This window comes from Schistocerca piceifrons, chromosome 7 (assembly GCF_021461385.2).
Source record: "Schistocerca piceifrons isolate TAMUIC-IGC-003096 chromosome 7, iqSchPice1.1, whole genome shotgun sequence".
Lineage (NCBI taxonomy): Eukaryota > Metazoa > Arthropoda > Insecta > Orthoptera > Acrididae > Schistocerca > Schistocerca piceifrons.
Window position 1 is genome coordinate 50,769,002 of NC_060144.1, and position 23,150 is coordinate 50,792,151.

General features: G+C 38.7%; 1 protein-coding gene across 2 annotated transcripts in view; it reads left to right on the forward strand.

Annotated features, from left to right (window-relative positions):
* Positions 1-23,150, forward strand: part of LOC124805310 (protein broad-minded-like) — a 292,053-nt gene that overhangs the window by 216,923 nt on the left and 51,980 nt on the right. The window contains exon 6 of one of the 2 annotated variants that reach the window (XM_047265826.1): positions 22,864-23,022. The exons of the other annotated variant lie outside the window; for it this stretch is intronic. Coding sequence (XP_047121782.1) covers positions 22,864-23,022 — 159 coding nt within the window. The remainder of the gene's footprint in view (positions 1-22,863; positions 23,023-23,150) is intronic. 2 annotated transcript variants of the gene reach the window in all.

Consider the following 23,150-nt stretch of genomic DNA (forward strand, 5'->3'; position numbering starts at 1 on the left):
GCACCCGTATCATCTAACACAGCCACACATCGATCAAGACACATCCAACACATGGCTATGAAAAGGCAATATATACAGTGAGACGGAAGGATTCATGATTGCAATACAGGATCAAAGAATAAACACAAGATATTACAGCAAGCATATTATTAAAGATCCCAATACCACAACAGATAAATGCAGACTTTGCAAACAACAAATAGAAACAGTAGATCGCATCACAAGTGGATGTAAAATACTAGCAAATATAGAATACCCCAGAAGACATGACAATGTAGCAAAAATAATACATCAACAACTTGCCATACAACATAAACTAATAAATTATTGTTATTAATAATATTATTATTATTGCCATTATTTTTATTATTACTATCAGTGGTAGCAATTGCCATAGCACTGTTACTGCCACTGTTAACTTTATTAGCCCTAGTCAGTATTATATACTCATACTGGCACTTCAGACACTCAAATCATTTCAGTACTATTTCTCATATTACAACTGTTATTTTTCAGGAAAATACGATGTAAAAAAGGCACTGTAAGTTAGAAATCCTGCTCCAGTGTAAGAGAGGGCTTGATGGCCCTATCATATCAGATTAAATAGGTAAATAATTCCCTTAGTCATAAATGTTCTTCTGAGACTTACGAGAGGACAAATAAAATTTGTCAACTAAAACATACTGGCATGTGATGTGTACCATCCATATTGCTCAGAAAATACAAGGATTGGAACTTTAATAGTGGTAACTATTTATTTACAGCTCCTACAAGGTAGATATGTGTTTCAAAATTTTACTGACCTTCAAAGTAGACACTAGTGTTGTGTATAACCCAATGCCAGTGATGTGGATACTCTTAACAGTGCCAGTTGTGTTGACAGTTTGAGCAGCGTGGTCTATTGCCTGACGAATTTGTAGCAGTTCTGAAGTGAATGCCGTGAAGTGTTTCCTTCTGTTTAGAAACTGAGTTGAACTCATGAGGGTTTAAGTCAGGGGAGTGCAGTCGGTGATATAGCACTTAGCAGCTCCATCAGTCAAACAAATCAGTAACAGCTTGCACTGCATGTGCTTGAGCATTGTTCTGCAAAATCATTTTGCAGGGCAATGCTCAAGCATGTACAGTGCAAGCTGTTACTGATTTGTTTTGCTGATGGGGCTGCTAAGTGCTGTACCACCTACTGCACCTCCTTGACTTAAGCCCTTGAGAGTTCAACTTGATTTCTAAACTGAAGGAAACACTTCATGGCATTCGCTTCAGAACCATGCCGTTCGAACTGTCAACACAACTGGCACTGCTAAGAGTATCCTATGACTTACTTATCACTGGCAATGGGTTATACACAATGCTGGTGACTACTTTGAAGGTCAGTAAAACTTGGAAACATGTATCTATTTTGTACGAGCTGTAAATAAATAGTTGCCACTATTAAAGTTCCAACCTTCATATATATGGACTAATTACACTGCAGAACTTCACGAGAAGAGATTGCTGCCAGATTAAGTTGTGAGGTACAATGTTGGCTCAGGTAGTAAGATTGTCACTGTATGATATTGTGACCATATTTGAATCTAACTGCAGCATACAGTTTTAATCTTTCAGGAAGTGTCAATACTGAAGATGATAGACATTTTCTGTGTGTTCCTTCCAACTTAAATTGGAAGGATCATATAGAAAACGCTGTGGGGAAGGCTAACCAGAGACTGCATTTTATTGGCAGGACACTTAGGAAATGTAACAGATCTACTAAGAAGACTGCGTACACTATTTTTGTCTACTGCTGCACGGTGTGGGATCCTTACCAGATAAGATTGACAGAGTACATCAAAACAGTTCAAAGAAGGGCAACATGTTTTGTATTATCATTAAATTGGGGAAAGAGTGTCTCTGAAATGATACAGGTTTCGGGATAGACATCATTAAAGCAAAGGCATTTTTTGCTGTACGGGATCTTCTCACGAAATACCAATCACCAAATTTCTCCTCCGAATGCGAAAATATTTTGTTGATGCTAGCCTACACAGGGAGAAATGATCACCATGATAAAATAAGAGAAATCAGAGCTCGTACGGAAAGATATAGGTGTTCATTCTTTCTGCACACTATATGAGATTGAAATAATAGAGAATTGTGAAGGTGGTTCAATGAACCCTCTGCCAGGCACTCAAATGTGATTTGCAGAGTATCCACGTAGATGTAGATGTAGATATAGATGAGAGATAACAATTAAGAAGTGTGAATTAAGAGGAGGAAAAAATGTAATACAGTGACAGAATGGTCAAAATGAAAAAGGAAAGACGCAAATAGCTGATGATCAAACTGTAAAGAAAAGCAAATGTAGAATTCAAGAAATAGAGGAGACAAATTATAAGATAAAGTCAATAAACATGAAGTAGTGAGAAAATGGTGTAACAAATGCATGGCTTAAAGATATGTGGCATTGAACAGAGAGAGAAAACAACTTATAAATTAATGGAAAATATAGTGAAATTTTACAAGGAAAAAAAAAAAAAAAAAAAACCCACACACACATTCTCCAGGACAAATTCACAACTACAAATTTATCAGTTGGTTGTTTTGATTGTAAGACTATGTAGTGGAGCTGGTATGAGGGTCACAACTATTAGTACTCATTTTAATCTTCTGTAAATTGCATCATGGAAGAGTACCTTCAGGAATGTGGTATGAATCAAGTTGTACATTATAAAAGTGAAAAAGATGTTATAAACAGCATCACCAACTGTGTCCTCAGAGTCTTTCATGGTGGCATGACTAGATAAAATCTTCTTGGTTTTCAAGCTGTGTCTATTCCAATAACATTCACGAGCTTTCAGTGGCTAGCTCCACCATCGTTGTCAGGAGTAAAACTACTGAATGCCAGGACTGGCACTATTTCCCATTTGTATACCTATGATTATGGCCACTGGCACAAATTGGAGAGGGCTGAAATGACATGTGCACAAAGGCAAGCTGGGCTGCTCATAGCACCAAAACTGGGAAATATGTTGAAATGATGTAATGGTTAGTCTTGACGTGGTATCACTTTTTACGAGGATGCCAGTACAAGACACACTGGATCCTTTGGGCCAACAGTTTTCACCTGGAATCTTCAAGTTGTTCCATCTTGTTCTAACAACAATGTACTTCTTGTACCGTGACAAATATTATGAAATGACAGATGGCACAGTAATGGGCTCGCCACTGTCTCCTGCAGTCACAAATTTCTTCATGCAGCCCTTTGAGGAACAGGCTCTGAACTCTGTGATGTTGCGTCTCTCTATCTTCGCTAGGTATGTTGATGAAACCTACACAAGAAAGCAGTCCTAAACACATTAATACACAGAGTCAAATTTATTTCTGACGATGACCACCTACAGTCTGAATTTCAGCGCTTGAGGCACATATTCAAGGAGAATGGCTACAGCAAAAGAGAAATTGCAAATGCTTTCAGGTGTCACCAAAGAAGGATGCCTTGTGAAGTGGCAGATGAAGCCAAGCCAGTGGCTTTCCTGCCATGCTGTGGGGCAACAAGCAGCAAGTTAGGATGTCTACTGCAAAGACATGGATTGAGACCAGTGTTCCAGCCCACCCCAAGATATGAGATATGTTGTACCCTGTTTAAGATGACATAGCTCTACATGTGCCCAGTGTCTATGGTGTCCCTTGCCATTGCAGCAGCATCTATATAGACCAGACAATTCACACAGTTGCGGAGCATCGTACTGAGCACAAGAGACATATTAAGCAAAGGGAGCTCGACAAGCGACCATAGCTGAGCATTGCCTCGATGGACACAAAATACAGTTTGATAACACAAGAGTCTTGGCTCAGGTGTCAACACACTGGGACTCAGTTACAAAAGAGGTGGATGAGATTAGAACGAACGGTAACAATTTCAACAGAGTACAGGGCTACAGACTGAGTGGGATATGGGGGCAGGCTTTGGATGTCAAAAGGAAGCAACAGTGGATGCCTAACACTTGTAGGGAGGTGGGAGCAGCAGTTTCAAACATGGCGCTGGCCTCTTGGGGCACCTGACATCACTTGATCATGCGATGGGCTGGAGCTGCTATGAGCTGCCCAGCTCACCTTCCATGCACGGATCATGTCAGCCCTCTCTGATTGGTACCAGTGGCCATAATCATAGGTATATAAATGCGAAATAGTGCCAGTCCTGGCAGTCAGTAGTTTTACTCCTGATGACCATTTAAAGCTTGAGAATGTTGTTGGAATTGATGCGGCTTGAAAACCGAGAAGATTTTATCCGACATCATCAACTACAACAAATTGTTTGGCTTACATAAACAAATTTTGACATAATGAAGTTAATAGCCAAGATCCTGCTTTTGAAGGACAAAAAAGCTACTTTCTTGGTTATATTAAATAAGTACCGTTTATGTCCTTTTGCTAGCTTAGAATGGTTATCTTTATGCCACAAAACTAGAGATCTTTTTATGATGAGCTCTGCTACCTCTCCTGCAATCCTTCAATTCTGGATCATTTGTAGAAAGAGCTGCTAATAAGACTTATTTCTATTGTTTAGTGGCTATGAACTGACTTATCCATTATTCCTGTAGCAGTAAACGTTTTTATATATCATGTAGTCTTCAATAATCAACACTTAATAAAGTGTGCTTATAAATCATGTAAGCTTAATATTGTGTAGATACTTTAATTATCTTTTGTAAATAAACTTATTGTTCGTAAATAATTCTCACTTTTTCTCATAAGTAAATATCATTTCAGAGAGTACTTATGCTTTAAAGCTACATTTAAATTACAAAATTCATCTGTTGCTAAATAATCTCACTTACAAATTATTTTGTCAAAAAATAAAATTTAGCAATCCCCACATAAACAATTTTTAACTAAATCCCTTAAGCACAAATTCACTTTCCAAAACAAACCTATGTAAAAACTCCTAGAGAATCATTAGGAATGCTAATTAGTGTGAGGCATGTCAACATTGTAAAATTATGAGATATAATTGCTAGCAACTGTCTGCAAGAGGCAAAATATTAGCTTAGCAGGTACTCACCCATATAAAACACATGTCAGTACCTTAGCTTTCAGAACTATTAATTCCTTTCTCAGGGAGGAGGGAGGTATAACTTGGGAAAGGTTAAAATGGAAGACAGGTCACTCAGGCCCCAGGTTGTGAGGCAATTACCTGCTGTGAGGACAGGGACAGATAAAGGTCTGCCTCCCCCTGTTCCCGTGTTCTAATAATTCCAAAAGCTACAATCGTGCCATGTATTTTATGTGTATTCTATTGGCTTTCGAAGGTACATAATGGACAGTAATTGTGTCTCATAACTTTGCTTTTTTCTCACGTGAAATTTTTTTTTTTTTTTTTTTAAATACAAATGTCAGCATTGTTTTCATGTGTAATGTAAAACAACCTACATGCTACTCACTTCTGGATATGCAGTGATTGTCACTGTTTCTGCACAGTACTGGAAAAATGTTGTGGGTGTAAAGGACACAGTGAAATGTAAACTCCGTAATAATTATAGATACACATTGGAGTAATTAGTGTTTTGTTTGTCTGTTCATAATTTCCATTACATCTGATACTATAAAAGACATAATACATTTGAATTCTTGATAATTTCCTTTGTGTGTTGTGAAATAAATAATAATTTTTACTAGAACTAACAACTGGTGAGCCTGGCATGATAGTCAATACACAAGAATCACTCCAGTCATTATTTAAATTTTACTGTGGCAGTTTAAATAAGATTTTTTATGGCAAACCTATCATTGAATAAAACCAGTATTGAAATATTGTGTGTGGCAGTGAAAATACAATCTTTCTGGTGAAAAATGTAAAGCTATGGTTTTTGCAAGTGTAGTCTCTATTTATTGTCGCAAATATTAACAATGAGATGACAAAGTAGCATTACATTTTGGGATTGCTCAATAGTGAAGTGTCTGAGGTGATTTCAGGTTTCATGACCAAACCATTATCAGCTTTCCCATGTATGACTTAAAAACACATCTTACTGCATAGTTTGAATAATCAGAATCACACAAAGTTAAGAAATTGCCAACCAGAGTAGAACTAGGAGACAAAAAGCCACCATCTACTTTTCCTCAAGGGACGCCTGCAGTTGCTGGAATGCAAGTAATGAATGATTTTTTTAAGAACTATACTGTCACGTAGAAGAAGGTGTAATTAAATGAATGATGAACACTAACTTCACTTAATGAAGGTTTATTCAGCACTTGTACATACAAGAGTGCAGAGCAAACTGCCTGTGGCCAGAACACATACGATATATATAGAGTTACAGAATATTCCAGTACACTGATTCTTGATGTTTGTGGATACTTCTAGAATGTAGTGAAACTGAATATAGAAATTAAAATTTTACAGTTCAGGTGGGTTGTGAACTCACGACTCTCCATGCAACAGTCTAGTATAATAACCACTACACTACAGTGGCTGTGCTACTCAGCTTCTTCTGTGACATTGCTCCCTCCTTAAGAGAACAGCATCTTGGTGTTACGTCCTCCTCGTTCGGGAATGAGTAATTGGTCCTGCATACTCTGACTCCTGATAACTGATGTTCACCCTGGCAGTGATTTTCTTATAACTTCTCTTGCCACTATGCTCTTCATCACCTTTCTGCTTGTTGCCTGTCACTGGAGCTTTGAATTTACCCTGGGTTGCAGGATCCTTATAGGGCTTCATTCGAAGGACATGGACCGTATCTCTGATCTTTCATCATCTTGTGTCGGGGTGGAAATCTTCAACTTCATAAGTAACATCAGAGAACTGTCTTACAACCTTATAAGGTCCAAAGTAGTGCCTGTGGAGCTTCTCAGAGAGACCAACCTTCCGAACAGGAGTGAAGATCCAGATGAGGTCACCAGGCTGGTAGGAAACAGGCAATCACCTCCAGTGATCAATATCTTGAGCCTGCAGCGTGTGGAGTGAAGCTAACTACGGAGCTTCCTCATTTCTGGTTAACACCTGGCTGATGTACTCTTCATCCGTGTCATCAGGTTGTAATGGAAACACAGTGTCCATCGTTGTTGTCGTCATCGTCGCCTCACACCCATGCACCCGGAAAAATGGCATAAATCCTGTGGTGTCTTGTTTGGCAGTGTTGTAGGCAAATGTCATGAAAGGTAGCACCTCATCCCAGTTGCTCCGCTTAACATTGACAAACATTGGTAGCATGTCGGCCAAGGTCTTATTAAGGTGTTCAGTAAGCCCGTTAGTTTGCAGATGGTAGGCAGTCATCATGATGAGTAATGTTGCACCGACGGTTTATCTCTGTCACAAGACTCGATTGAAAAACTTTCCCTCAATCCATAAGTTACAACCTTGTGGTACCGTGTTTTAATTCAATGTCTTCTATGATGAATTTGGGTACCTTGAATGCTTTGGCTGTTTTCACAGCTTATGTAATGGCATAGCATGTCAGATAATCAGTGCAAACAATAATCCATCTATTGCCACTAGCAGACATTGGAAATAGTCTGAGGAGGTCAATCCCAACATGCTGGAAAGATGTTTTGGCTGGTGGAATTGGTATGAATTGGCCGGGTGGTTTCTGAGGAACTGCCTTTCTCCTCTGGGACTCTTGACAGTGCGACACATAGTGACGGACACTCCTAAATAAACCTGGCCAGAAAAATCTCTTGTGGATCCTATCATATGTCTTAATAAATCCTAAATGTCTGGCCTCATGTGTGTCATGGAATTTCTGTAGAACATCTAAGCGCATGTGTTTAGGAATCACTGGTAGCCACCTCTTTCCAAACGGATCAAAGTTTTTCTTGCAAAGTCATCCATTAACTACCTTAAATTGTCCTTTCACATCCTCTGACCGATTTAAAGCAAGCATAATTTGAGATATCTTGGCGTCCTTCTTCTGCTCAGCAGGGAGATCCTGGAGTGCAACGAGTCACTATCTTCATCAAAGTCTTGATGGACGCACAGGGTTTCTTGAGAGACAGTTGGCATCTTGGTGTTTTCTTCGACTTTTGTACACTATGGTAATGTCATACTCTGGAAGACATAGTGCCCACCTGGTGAGTTATCTTGTTGGATCCTTAAGACCTGTCAACCAACAAAGTGAATGATGGTCTGTAACAACTGTGAATGGCCTTCCATAGAGATACTGTCAAAATTTGCACATGGCCCAGATCACAGCAAGACATTCTCTTTCTGTAGTTGAGTATTTTCTCTCAGCTTTTGTAAGTGTCCTAGATGCATAGGCTATAACCTTCTCTTTTCCATTTGAAATTTGTACCAGAACAGCACTGATCCCATACCCCCTGGTATCTGTGTGTAGTTCTGTAGGTGCTCTCTCATCATACAGACCAAGTAAAGGGTCAGTTGTCAGACCTGTTCACAGCACATTGAAAGAATCTTGTTGAGCACCACCCCAGATAAATTTAGCATCAGCTTTTAACAACTCTTGGAGTGGCCTGGCTTTGATACAAAAGTCTTCGATAAAATGACGGTAATAAGAACATAATCCAAGGAAGCTTCTCACATCTCTAATACTTTTAGGAACAGGAAATTCCATTATAGATCTCACCTTTTCTGGGTCTGGCCGCACACCTTCGTTTGACACAAGGTGTCCCAGCATTTTGATTTCTTTTGCTCCAAAGAGACACTTTCTTGGATTAAGTTTCAGACCTCCTTGTTGGAGACACTTAAGAATGGCCCTCAGTCTTCTATGTGTTTATCAAATGTCTCTGAGAACACTATAATGTCATCTAAATAACAATGCACATCGTCCACCTCAGGAGACATAGAAGATTACCCATCATCTGTTCAAAAGTTGCTGGTGCGTTACACAAACCAAACGGCATTACCTTAAACTCATATAGGCCCTAAGGGGTAATTAATACAGTTTTCTCATGATCAGCCTCATCTACTTCAATTTTCCAGTATCCCAAGTACATGTCCACGGTTGAGAAAAACTTAGCCCCCTTCAGACAATCTAGTGTATCGTCAATTCGTGGAAGAGGGTAAACGCCCTTTTTAGTTATCTTATTAAGCTCCCTATAATCAACACAAAAGCGCCAACTGCCACCCTTCTTCCTGATGAGAACCACTGGTGATGACCATGGGCTCTGCGAAGGCTGAATGATGTCATTCTTCATCATTTTCTCTACCTCGTCGCAGATTATTCGACATTCTGTTGCTGACACATGGTACGCTCTCTGGCTTATTGGTTGATGGCCTCCAGTGCTAATCCGGTGCTTCACCATCAATTTGTCTAATTTGTTCTTCACCTGTGGATTGAAGCATTCAGAGAACTCTTGAAGAATGGCAAGTAGCTTCTTCTGTTGTTCCTTAGTGAGATCTGGTGATAGTTGAACTAGAAGATCTTGTTTCATAGTGGTAGCGCTAATTTTGCCCACAGTCTCAGCATGGGAGGTTTCTATGATGCTCAGCTGTTCTTCAATAAACGGCTCAGCATTTGCTACACACATGCATCTTGGAAGGATCTGTGGTTCTCGGTGACAGTTAACTTTCCACAATTCACTGAATCCATTCTTAAATGAGATGACAGAGGCTGGGATGACCAAGTTATTCTTCTCTAACATTCCACTACAAGATCTATGGGATGATGCATGGAATGACACATGACAGTTACCTTTCTAGTGCTGACTGCAGGAATGGTCACTTCATCTAGCACACATAGTCTCTACACACTCAAATGCGCATCTTCCTGTCCACAGTATCTCATTTCGTCTAGCATAATCTTCGAGCGACCACAATCTATCATTGTCTGAGAAGCTTTCAAAAAGTCCCATCCAAGAATGACAACATGACTACTCTCTTGTAAGATGATGAATTCTAAGGGCTTTGTATGGCCACTTATACCCACATAAATGACACATCTTCCTGTAGGTTTTACATATTTCCCATTAGCCACCTTCAGCAGAGATGTTTTGCTGTCGTCAAATACGGTTTTCTGCAACTGGCGGCAGTACTCCTCCAAAATGACTGAATATGATGCTCCAGAGCCCACAAGAGCATGGGCCGCTCGGCCATCCATGAGGATATTGATGTAGTTTCCTATAATTTTTTTAGTGACTGATTGCTGATGATTTTTCTCTTCAGCGGCCTCACCTCGAAGGAAGATCACACCCTTTAGTTTTCCAGGTTGTGGCGGCTAGGTGATTGGCTGGAGCTTCTAAACAGTGATGAAGACCTTGTGCTGGGGAGTGTCCTCTCCAGTGGCTAGCTTGTGGCAATGGTGACCTACGTTGTTCTGCACCCACCTCTTCTCGTTCATCTTCGTCGTCCCAGAGTTGGTGTTGGCCAAGATCGGTCTGCTGTCTTCTGGCATGGGCATCATCAAATATCCACCACCTTTCTCAACAAAAGTGCACCACATGTCCCAGTTGTCCACAGTAGAAACATACTGGTTGGTTATCCTTGGTCCTCCAGATGTCAGTCTTCCTTGGTGCCCAAACAGGTCCCCATGCAGCATTGTAGGAATGTAACTTCACTTGGGTCTCGACTTTTTTACCATTTGGGAAATAAAGGATGAGAGACTGGGTTCAATGTCTGTTCCACTTCCTCCCTTGTGACCTCTTGAAGTGTCTTGGTTTTTTGCTCGCCATGCAATCCATGTGCCTTACGAACTTCCTCCCACTATCTGACAAAGAACACTTGTGAAATCAGTTTCTTCCTCCATCACAGACATCAATACGATGTTTGGAAGCTGTTCAAACTTCTTGCGTGTAATTCTTTTCTAATGCATTGTCTCAATATACTGGCACCATTTTATGAAGTCGTCTGCTGTCGAATCCTCCTTCATAAGAAGGGCTTGATACATGTCCTCAGCAACACCTTTCATGAGATGTGCAACCTTATCTTCTGCCTTCATTCGAGGATGCTGTCGAATCCTCCTTCAGGAGAAGGTCTTGATACATGTCCTCAGCAACACCTTTCATGAGATGTCTAACCTTATCTTCCTCCTTCATTCGAGGATACTTTCATGAGATGTGCAACCTTATCTTCCTCCTTCATTCGAGGATCCACTATTTTACACAGCTCCAAGATGTCTTGAATGTAGGATGCTGTAGTTTCTCCTGGACGCTGTGCCCTGCACTTCAATTTATCTTCAGCCTTGCACTTCTGTCGTTGTGTGTTGCTGAAATATCTGCGCAGTTCTGCCTGGAATACTTCCCAGCTTGCGAACTTCTCATCGTTGTTCTCATACCATTGCTTGGCAGTGTCCTCCAAGTAGAAAAATACGTTAGCCAAACACATGGTGTCATCCCATTTGGCTATATGCTCATATACCTTCAGTCACTTGTTTGAATCTTGGCCATCTTCACCAGAGAAACCGGAAGGATGTCTCATGTGGTGGCACACAGTTGCTATCATTGTAACATTCTCTTCTTCTTCTGTCTCCAATAGATTGTGATCTGTTGAATATGGCTCGAACTTGGGTTTCTCGCCACGTAAACGGCAGCTCTGTCATGGACTGACAGGAGCCACTGTGTCATCAATAATGTGCACTATCACAAGCTCCAATACCCAGCGTCTCCACCAGAATAATGTCACATAGGAGAAGGTGTAATTAGATGAATGATGAACTCTAACTTAACAAAGGTTTATTCAGCACTTGCACATACAAGAGCACAGTACGAACTGCTTCCGGCCAGAACACATGCAGTATATATACAGTTACAGACATTCCAGTACACTGGATACTTCTAGAATGTACTCGAATCAAATATAGAAATTAAAATTTTACAGTTCAGGTGAGTTTTGAACTCACAACTTTCCATGCAACAGTCTAGTATCATACCCACCACACTACAGTGGCTGTGCTACTCAGCTTCTTCTGCAACAATACTTCTTTATTGACCACTAACTAGTGCACATTCTTTACTAGCAGAGAGTCATCATCTAAATCTCAAAGCAATGGCTTCTATGTCCAACAAAATCGTAGAGACTATAACACAAAGTCAGCTTGTATATAATACGAAACTGTTTCATCTCTACCTCAATGTGACAGACCTTCCCATCTGGAAAGGCAGCTTTTAGAGCTAATGATTTGGATTCAGAAACTACAAACTGGGACATGATCAAGAAGCAGATTGAAATCTCTGCAGCATGCACAGAAATGTTCTGTTCGCTGATGTCATTATAAATTAAAACAAAAGGCAAAGAAATGAACACTGGCATGTTTATTAATTTCTCAACAATTCGCTAATGCTCAGACAGAAAATTGGTATGGTACTTACTTGGCACAGCATAGAGTGAGGAGGCTGAATCATCTCACAGCCTGCTCATAAATAATCGCAACACACATCTTTGATTTTTGGTCAGTTCCATAGCAGACATGTTTGTGCCACCAGAAACAATTTTAGATCACAGAACCATTCAGAAATGGCAACTCTGTGCTGCAAACAGTTCCATAATGGCACGCATTGTGAATGACTTCTGAACCTTGAAATAGACTTTTAACAAAGATTTCCATGACCATTTGTTTTTGCAGATATTCGCCACCCAGTTATTGGTGCTGATTTCTTGAGTGATTGTGGTCTGTTGCTTGATGTTAACTCAAAATAGTTACTGGAATGAGAAACTTTAATCTCTAGTACTGGCTCTACATACATACCTCTGACAGTTTAGTGCATTTGATTGACGTACATCATAAATATTGAGATGTGCTTAAGAGATATCCTAACATTCTCACAGAGGAACCTAATTGCATTTTTCCTGAAGTTAATGTGTAACTTACAATCACAATAACAGGATCTCCAGTGCATGCATGAGCCAGACACTTTTTACCAGAAAAATTTGTGGAAGCAAAACTTGAGATGATCAGCCACCAATTTACATGACACATATATAAAGGTATAGAAATGTACAAGCTTTTGGAGCCAGTGGCTCCTTCTAGCAGAGGGCATGAAGGGTTAGGAAGTGGGGTGAAGGAAAATGACATGAGGTTTAGGAAATGGGGTGAGTTTGAAAAAGCTGCCCAGAACCCCAGTTCTGGAGGGTCTTACTGGAGGGGATGAGAAGGACACAAGCAGTATGTGTGGATGGATATGTGCGTGTGTGCGAGTGTATACCTGTCCTTTTTTCCCCCTAAGGTAAGTCTTTCCGCTCCCGGGATTGGAATGACTCCTTACCCTCTCCCTTAAAACCCGCTTCCTTTCGTCTTCCCCTCTCCTTCTCTCTTTCCTGATGAGGCAACAGTTTGTTGCGAAAGCTTGAATTTTGTGTGTATGTTTGTGTTTTTTTGTGTGTCTATCGACCTGCCAGCGCTTTCGTTCGGTAAGTCACCTCATCTTTGTTTTTATATATAATTTTTCCCACGTGGAATGTTTCCTTCAATTATACTGATATCATTAACATGGGAAAATGCATTTTTCGAGAGGAAGAGATATCATTCTTGGGTTATCATTGTATATAATCAAGTACTTCCATTTTCCTAAAGGAGCAGCAAAAGTACTTCATTTTCTAGGACATGAATTTCTGCAGATGTATGCTGCAGAAATCCAACAACCTTTGTTTAACTTGTGCAAAAACACCAAGGCAGAGGATAATTTCACTGTTACATGGACTGGCAAAAATGGACAAATCCTTCTAGGAAGTACAAGAAGAAAGTGCTAATGCAGCTGAGCTTGCTCATTCCTTGACAGATCTTTTCTTAATTTTGATGCTTGATGCTTTGGACTATGCTACAGGTCCTTCCTTACACCAGCTACAAGAAGGAATTACTTGTGTTTTTCTCCAGGCCTCTCACCGACACACAACATAACTACATTACCTATGACCATGAACTGTTGGCAGCACATTTGGAAGTCAAACATTTTTCTTTTCCTTTGACAGGCAGAGAATTCACAGTATTCACAGACAGTAGTCAGAAAAAGCAACACCCAAGCAGCTGCATCATCTGGAATTTTTCAGTCATTTCACCATGGATATTCAATACCTTCCTGCTGAAACATGTCCCATAGTTGCAGGCATCATGTTACCATCCAGCATTTCATATGAAGGCAATGCAAAGGCACAAAGCAGTGACTGTGAACTGGACAAAATGAAGAATTCAGGCTCCTGTTCTTTAGTGTTTTTGCTGGTATTGTTACCTGATGGATCTTAGCTGCTTTGTGATAAATCTACAGGTAAACTCAGGCCATACGTTCCTCCACCCTGCTGACAACAGTTCTTTCATCCACTACATAACTTCCCTCATCCTGGTATCAAAGGCATAGTAAACTTGATGTAACAGCACTTCATGTGGCCTTCACTGAAACAAGATATAAAGTGCTTGTGGAGCTTTCTGTGAAACTGAGTCACTTCTCACATATACACGTTGATCTAGTGGAACCATTATCTTGCTGTTGAGGCTTCACTTATCTCTTAAAAATGATTGACAGATTTTCACGTTGGCCAGAGGAAGTTCCACCGAATGACACATCTGCAGAAAGTGTTGCCAACACTCTCTTATTACCATGGATCCAATTTTGGAGACCCAAAAATCAACACCACTGATAGAGGATGACAGTTTGAGTGTCAGTTGTTCACTCACCTTCCAGTGACCATAGGTATACACCACATAAAAACCACTGCTTACTATACAGCACTGAATGTCAGAGTTGAATAGTGCATCACAACATCAAGACAGCATTGAGAGCCTGACTTTCAGATGACTATGTTGACAACTTACCAACAATTTTAATGTGTCTCTGTAGTTACATGATTCAAGAATATAATACCACTGCTGCAGAAATGGCTTACAGCATGACAACTAGACCTGCTGCTGATTTCTTTGATCCCACACCCATGGAGTGTGACATCACAATGATGATTTTCAACTTGAAACAGCATATGACATCACTTAAACCAACTGATGTTTGACAGGTTACAACATCTCTGTCTTCATCCATCCTGAACTCATGACCTCTTTGCAAGGAGAAAACCTCTACAACCTATCTATGATGGACAATATCTGATACATTCACACACTAAAAAAATAGTCCCTTATTGAACCACTTCATGGTCAGAAGACCATCTCCATGGACAGATTTCAGCTGGCCTTCCTATTGAAAAATATGGATTCAGGATCACCCTTGTCACCTCCCTGTAAATCCCCCCCCCCCCCCCCCAGATTTCAGCTGGCCTTCCTATTGAAAAATATGGATTCAGGATCACCCTTGTCACCTCCCTGTAAATCCCCCCCCCCCCCCTTCAACTTTGGATACCTTGGAAATATTCCCTTGCTCTACCAGATTGATTGACTAATTAATTAAATAGACATCCTTTGTGTGTGGTCAGTTTTCCCTTGCATGCTTTTGGAGGATGCTAGGACATATTTTCATGGGATTTGACGCTGCAACTGCTGGGTTTCCAGAAGCTTTCATTTTCTTTTTAATAGTAACCAGACACTTATTCAGTACTTGTCTTTCTACTGTTTCTATTTTATTGTCCAGCCTTGTTTTGGCCCATTCACTTTGATTTTCATGCTCATGCCTACTGCCAGAACAAAATTTATTTGAAGTCAAATAACTGTTCTTACTGGAATCAGCAACAGCATCCATCCTCTTTTCACAGATTTTTTTCTAATTCTGCCCTTTTCAGTTTTATAATTTTTGCTAACAGTCTTTATCTTTATATCTGTTATCTGTGCTACTTTCTCTAACTTATATTTAAAATGAACTTTTACAGACTCTATCTTTTTGTCCTCAAGTTTGTAGTATTAGTTTTAATCACAACCATTTTTCTATTTTTTTGTCCAATTTTTAATTCAAACTACCAGCACATATATCCTGCTCTATTTCCTAGAAAATATCTAACAGACTGATTACTGTCACTCATTCCAATTATCCACTGTTCCACGTACCTTTCTGATTGTTCCTTTAATTTACGTCTACTTTGTGTGATGAGTAGCAGTTCATCCTTTCATGATGTTTTTATTCCATTCTAGACTTCCCATCATCTTTCATGCTGAGCAGAGACACCAAAATTAAACAAGTTTGCATGTAACCACATGTTCTTGTTAGTTAACACTGTCTGTGGTGGCAATTAATTATCACTGCTCCAGTAGGTCATTGTTGAGATCTAACACATTAAGCCACACCACAGTCAGATTTGCAATGAAAAATGATGAGAATGTAATGTGACTGATCTATTAAGAGACAAATGACAGTATATGAAATCTGACCTGAGTGTGGTACATTTTATGAGTTGTTGTTGCTGTCAGACAGACTGCACCAAACTGCCCCATGCTGACTGATGTAGTTGTTATTTCAATGATATCTGGCTGCAGACTGCAGCTCGGGGGCTCAGATGACCTTATAGAGACTGGTGTGAGAACACACTGTTATTTCATAAACTACAAGGTACTTCAAAAATTGGCTGTGTTGAATTTGGCTGGTTTGAATGAACTGCAAGCTTTTACTAACTTTTGGCTTATAAAAAAAAATGTTACTGGCTGCAACTGAAGAAAAAATTATGGATACTTTTATGCTTCTGTGACGTGAATCCTTTGTTTACAAATATAAGCATCACAGTGAAAATCAAAGTATATTGCATGAAATTATTAATTAAAGGGATAATAAATTAGTGCTGTACATTGTAGTGTGCAGAAAAATTAAAGTGGTAACAAAAGTAAGTACTCAAAGGCCTGAATCTAACAGAGGTTAGGGCAAAATCTGCAATGAAAATTGGTAATGTCTCACAACTTCAACTGTAATTATTTCATAGGACAATTATTTTCAGGTAATTTAAAATATGCTATTTGCAAACTAGAATGTTTAGCTTTCAAATGGTATAGGTCATTACACTGGATTATACATAATATCTCAAAGTGTTTATATATTGTGTACTGTATTAGAATTTTTAATTAGCTATTATTTTCAATTGATATGATATATAGCCAAATTAATGGTATCAGTAAAATCAGTGCTGGGAGAAGAATAAACTGCACAATGAATTTAAATTGAACGTTGCCTCATAATGATTTGCTGATTTTCATGTACCTATTGCATGTTACAGAAACAACTCTATTAAAAATATAATCATATTGGGGAAAAATCGATAATTACTGGGAGCTAATGACACAGCAGATGTGAAGTACCTACTTGTTACATCTTGAGCAGTAAAATCTTCCACCGCTTGGTGTCTCTAGTTGTGTCTTTCAACTGCCAGTCTGCCATGTGGTATCACTGTTGTTGTGACCAGATGAAACTATTAAACTGCATTCGTGTAGCCATAGTTAGTTAATTACTTACATGTTCCATGGACCATTTTGTATTATAGATCATAATGAGGTGGAATGAGTCATTTTACTTTTGCATTGCAAATTAATTTGTACATACTGTTACAGTCTGAACATTTCTAAATCTTATATACAGATGTCAGTTAGTAATTCCTACCGACCACCGGTTACACATTACAGTTACAGAAATTCTTCTATAGAATAGAAGGAGTTGGCAAGAAGAAACTTTCTCAGTTTTTCATCAAATTTTACGTTTCTATCCATCAGGCATTTTAGATCACTGGGTAAGTGATCAAAAATTATTGTTACAACATTGTACACCCTGTTTTTGTGCTAAAGGTGGTTAGTATGGAGTAATAAATGTCATTTCTCCTTCTGGCATTGCAGTTGTGCACCTCACTGTTCCTCTTGAATTGTAGCCATTTATTTACAACAAACTTCATGAGGGAATAAATATGTAGTGAAGTAGTAGTCAGAATACCCAACTCCTCAAACAGATGTCTACAAGATTAACATGGGTGAGCACCATGTATTATTCTTATAGCACGTTTTTGCACTTCTTTCTTAAAGATGAGTTACCCAGAACTTTATTTCATATGAAATTATTGAATGAAAATAGGCAAAATATGTCAAATTACTGATTTCTCTCTCTCCAAGATTTGTAATGACTCTAAGTACAAATGTGACAACTAAATTGTTTTAGGAGTTTCAAAATGTCTTTTTTCCAATTTAAATTCTCATCAATATGGACCCCGAAGACTTTCTAGTTTCCACCCTATTTATTATTTTCTCACCATGTATTATACTTATTAGTTTAGTACTTCTAGATGTGCAGAACTGAATATGTCATGTCTTTTTAAAATTGAGGATGAGACCATTCACAGAAAACCAGTCAATGATACTTTGTTTACCATTTCTTCTGTTTCTGAATGAATGCTTGGAGTGATTATAATACTAGTCGTATCTGCAAAAATAACTAATTCTGCTTGTATATAACATGGAAGGTAGTTCATATATATATATGAGGAACAGTAGTGGACCCAAGATTGAACCTTGGGGAAACCCATATGTGATTTCTCCCCAGTCAGAATCACATCCCTGGACTATAGTGCTTGAATTACAAAGTACAACTTGCTGCAATCTTTTGATTAGATTTGACATTATCCATTGATTGGCTATACAATCAATCCCAGTGTCAATTTATCTATGAGATTACTGTGATTCACACAGTCTAATGCCTTAGAGAGGTTGCAGAAGATACCATCTAGCAGTCTTTTGTTATTTAACACTTGTAAAATCTAGTGAGTGAATGTATAAATGTCATTCTCAGTTGGGCAACCCTTCTGAAACCCAATCTGTGATTTGCTGAGGATACTATTGTTGCTAATGTGAGATACTATTCTAGAATACATAATTTTCTTCAAAATTTTGGAGAATGATGTTAGCAGTGAAACAGGTTGGTAGTTATTGACATCTCTCTTAACATCTTTCTTAAAGGGAACTTGGCATATTTCAATCTCCCTGGAAAAATAGCTGTCCATTCTTTGATTGCTCTGTGAGAATGTTCATCAAACTAGAGCAAACGAAATATTAGTTCTCTTTATTACTGGATAAAAGATTGCTTAACTATGACACACATCTTTGCCACAGGAGTACTTGATAATAATTTAGTACTATCATTGACTAGCAAAGCATCACGTCATGCACTAATGAACAAACTGTTCTCTTGAGGCACAAAATACTACATTTACAAAAGTACATTTTCATCCTACACAATGATGTTGACTGCTGTAGCCAATGTCATGAAACCTGGGGCTGAGTTCTTGCATACTTGACACTATATTGTCCTCAGCACGAGGGTGCTGCTATGCTGAGAGGGAGGGCAAGTCTTCTGGAGTGTCTCCCAATGGTTGGGTTGTTGTGAATTGCAGTGAGCACTTGCTCATGTCTGTGGTATCAATTCATGTTGCTGATTTTGATGTGGCACCACAATTTCCCTACAGTACCACAATTGTGAATGCATCAGTGGGAACATTACTGTTGCTTTCTTTACATTGTGATCTTGTGTGTCTGCGAATGGCTGACTTGAAGGAAGACAGGCTCTGTATTAAGTTTTACTTATAAGCGCCACAAAACTGCAGCTGAAACCCACTCAGTGGTAAGGGAGGGTTTTGCGGACAAGCTTTGAGCCAAACAAGAACTCGTTAGTTGTTTAAGCAATTTAAAGATAGCCAGAAGTCTGTGGAGGGTGACAAACATTCAGTCAAGTGTCACCATCATCTACAGGTCCAGAAACAATTATGAGAGTGCAATTACTATGGCAGAAGGCAGATGGTGGAAATTAACATGTAAGGTTAGTTTCCTGATTTTTTTTTTTTTTTTTTTTTTTTTTTTATGGGGATATTCTCAGAAAGTTTGGGTAGCACATAGTAATTTCAATCTCATACTATTGATGAAGAGCACCTGAAGTTGTTGACACCCAATCCTTATTACTTTTAAGGAAAAACCAGACTCAAAGTGTCGTTGGAATACATTCAAGCAAGAGTTAAATTTTCCTTCTACTCTGTATTCCCTAGCATTCTTCACAAAAGTTGTCCCTAATTGCCATGCTCGATTCATTTTTTTGACTCTATGGTGTAATAATTTTATTCTATTATCTGCACCTAAATAGTCAGTATATTGTATCATTAAAATTTGGCCATCATGATTGGACAAACTATTGACTACTGAATTACATCTAAGTCATTGGAGGGTGGATCTAATAACTATCTGTCAACTGCTCTTTCACTGTGCTCTTCAGTCCTCATAGCAAATTTTAGTGTGGGAATTAATGCAAAGTTGGGCATCAGCAACTCAAGGTGCCCTTCATTAACACTATCTGACTGATAAACTACATTTAAATCTTATCAAGATAACAGCCTCCACAAATTATACGAGGGCTGGAACTCTAATAGTGGCAACTATTTATTTACAGCTCATACAAAACAGATACATGTTTCGAAGTTTTACTGACCTTCAAAGTAGTCACCAGCATTTTGCATAACCCATTGCCAGTGATGTGGAAGTCATAGGATACTCTTAGCAGTGCCATTTGTGTTGACAGTTTGAGTTGCATGGTCTATTGCCCGACGTATTTGTAGCAGTTCTGGAGCGAATGCCATGAAGTGTTTCCTTCAGTTTAGAAATCAAGTTGAACTCATGAGGGCTTAGGTCTGGGGAGTGCAGTAGGTGGTATAACTCTTAGCCCCATCAGTCAAACAAATCAGTAACAGCTTGCACTGTACGTACTTGAACATTGTCCTGCAAAATGATGGTCAGAAAGTGTCATCACTTCTGTCTCCACACTGTTCATTTTTGGAACACAACCTACAACCAGCTTAGAGACAGAAGTGATGACACTTTCTGCAGAACCTGACCATCATTTTGCAGAACAATGCTCAAGCACATACAATGCAAGCTGTTACTGATTTGTTTGACTGATGGGACTGCTAAGTGCTATACCGCTGACTCCACTCCGCTGACTTAAGCCCTCATGAGTTCAACTCGATTTCCAAACTGAAGAAAACACTTCACGGCATTTGCTTCAGAACTGCTACAAATTCTTTGGGCAACAGACCCTGCCAATCAAACTGTCAACACAACTGGTACTGCTAAGAGTATCGTATGATTTCCACATCACTGGCAATGGTTTATACATAATGTTGGTGACTACTTTGAAGGTCAGTAAAACTTTGAAAAACGTATCTATTTTGTACGAGCTGTATATAAATAGTTGCCACTATTAAAGTTCCAACCCTCATAATTCTCATAAGTTGGCACATCCTCATTACGACTGTTTCTAACTACTTTATGAAATTTAGGATCTTTTCTGCTGATGACATGCAAACTGTCACTGGCCCATTGATGAGCCAGATTTCTAAAGCTCTTTAGGACAACATTTACCAGTGTGAAGGGCTTGAATCTTAGCTCATGTAAAGAGAGGACATGAATCAAATGCCAAGGAAACAGTAGATATTGTGCAGATTGCACAATCAATGAACAAATATTATGAGCAGTCTGGCGATAAAAGCCTGTAGAATCAGCCTCATTTAGGATATGGGTTCATAGATGGTTGAAAAAAGGGAATATGTAGTCTGGGCTTCAATAGTATTGGATTATGGACAAAAGGATGCTCCACGTAGGGTGGATATAGAAGGATTGTTGAAAAATATTTGTGTTGATACTTCAGTGTTGTCAGATTGGAAAAATAATAGATGATCAGTCATTTATGAAACAACAGAAGCAGTTTATTCATTGAATAAAGAAACTGGTGGCATTGTTGACAGGTCGGAGTTTGTTGAAGCATTTGCAAACACTCCAGGGTACTAGACACATGCACTAAAGATGTTAATGCCAAGTTATGAAATGATAACAATACAATATGAGTTCTGATGATGAAAGTAATGCTTTTGTTGATTTGCAGACAATGATGATAATGATGAGGGATTAGCTGATGATGTTGGTACTCAGTCTGAAAACATTATGACACATACAGAAGCAACAATGAAGCTAAATGAAATAATGCTTTATTTTGGACACCAGGAGGTAATAGCTTTGTCTGTACTAGTGGTAGTGGAAGGCTTGTGTGGCCATGGTGCCATGAAAGAAGTAATAATCAGGCTTAAAAAGAAACTTACTGATTTTTTTTCAGTGTATAAAACTCACTGTCTTCTTTTACAGTATTTGCTCAACATTTATGTGATAAAAGTGCATAATTCATGTGGTGATGTGAAAAATAAATATAATGTGCGTATTTAAAGCATCAAACCAATTTCAGTCTAATTTTTATCAAGTTTCTAGATTACACAGATTTTCAGTAATCTGGATGACCTACAGTCGCACCTGGTCAGGATAAATAAGATTCCATTGCATTTGCCATTCTTTCTGTACTCAAGTATTATTTTTTTCATGTTATAGAATAACCAGTGTTGTACCAGACAAAAATATACTCATTAGTACAATGGTGGGTTCTTTACTTTGCTACAGGAGGAGCATGAGTGGATGCTATAACATATAAAATATTTGTACACTTTATTAAAATATAGATAAAAAGAATTATTTAACTTTGTACAGTCCATTTTCACAGAAACATCATGAGTATTTACAGCTGTCTGTGAATATTAATGTGTCATTTACAAAGAAGGGTTCGTTATGAAATCAGAGTTGGTTAACGTATCACTTGATACAAACAAAATATGAATGTCTCACTCAGAGTGCATTTAACAATAACTTTCACAAAGAGTCTGCCTAATACATTGATCACAAAGTTGATGCTATCATCTTAGTTGATGATCTCATGATACTGGGGCTGCACTCGGCCATAGGTAGAAGAGCAGTTGCAGTGGCATAATGAAACATTTCTGGGCATGGCTACACTGACATCACTCATTCATCAATGCAGTTTGCAACAGATATCTTCTCTTGTAGTTGCATTGCAACATACTGACCTCACTTTGGCAGCTCACTCTTCAGATAACACCACAATTAGCAGCTGAACAGTTTATGTACAACTATTCTTCTGCATTTTTTAAATATAATCAGAAGTTGGCAAGTGCTTTAATACAAATACCAGCAGATATAGTAATTTTTTTGTTATTTTCAGATATGGCATAGCAGTGAAACTTTTGGATTCCCAGCAACAGCATGAACATAATCTTACTCTTATGCTCAGAGCTGGTATTACTCGAAATAAATTTGAGTTCCAAAGATTTGACTGGTTTGCTGCATCTGTATATATACTGTGCTCTGGTGATATGGAGAGGTATGACTTCATCTTGATAAATTAATGTTTTAGATTATGTTACATAAAAACTTCATATAAAATGTTACCCATTTACCAACAGTAAACATGTCTGTTTATAGGCCTTCTTGTTTTTTGTTTCTACATTT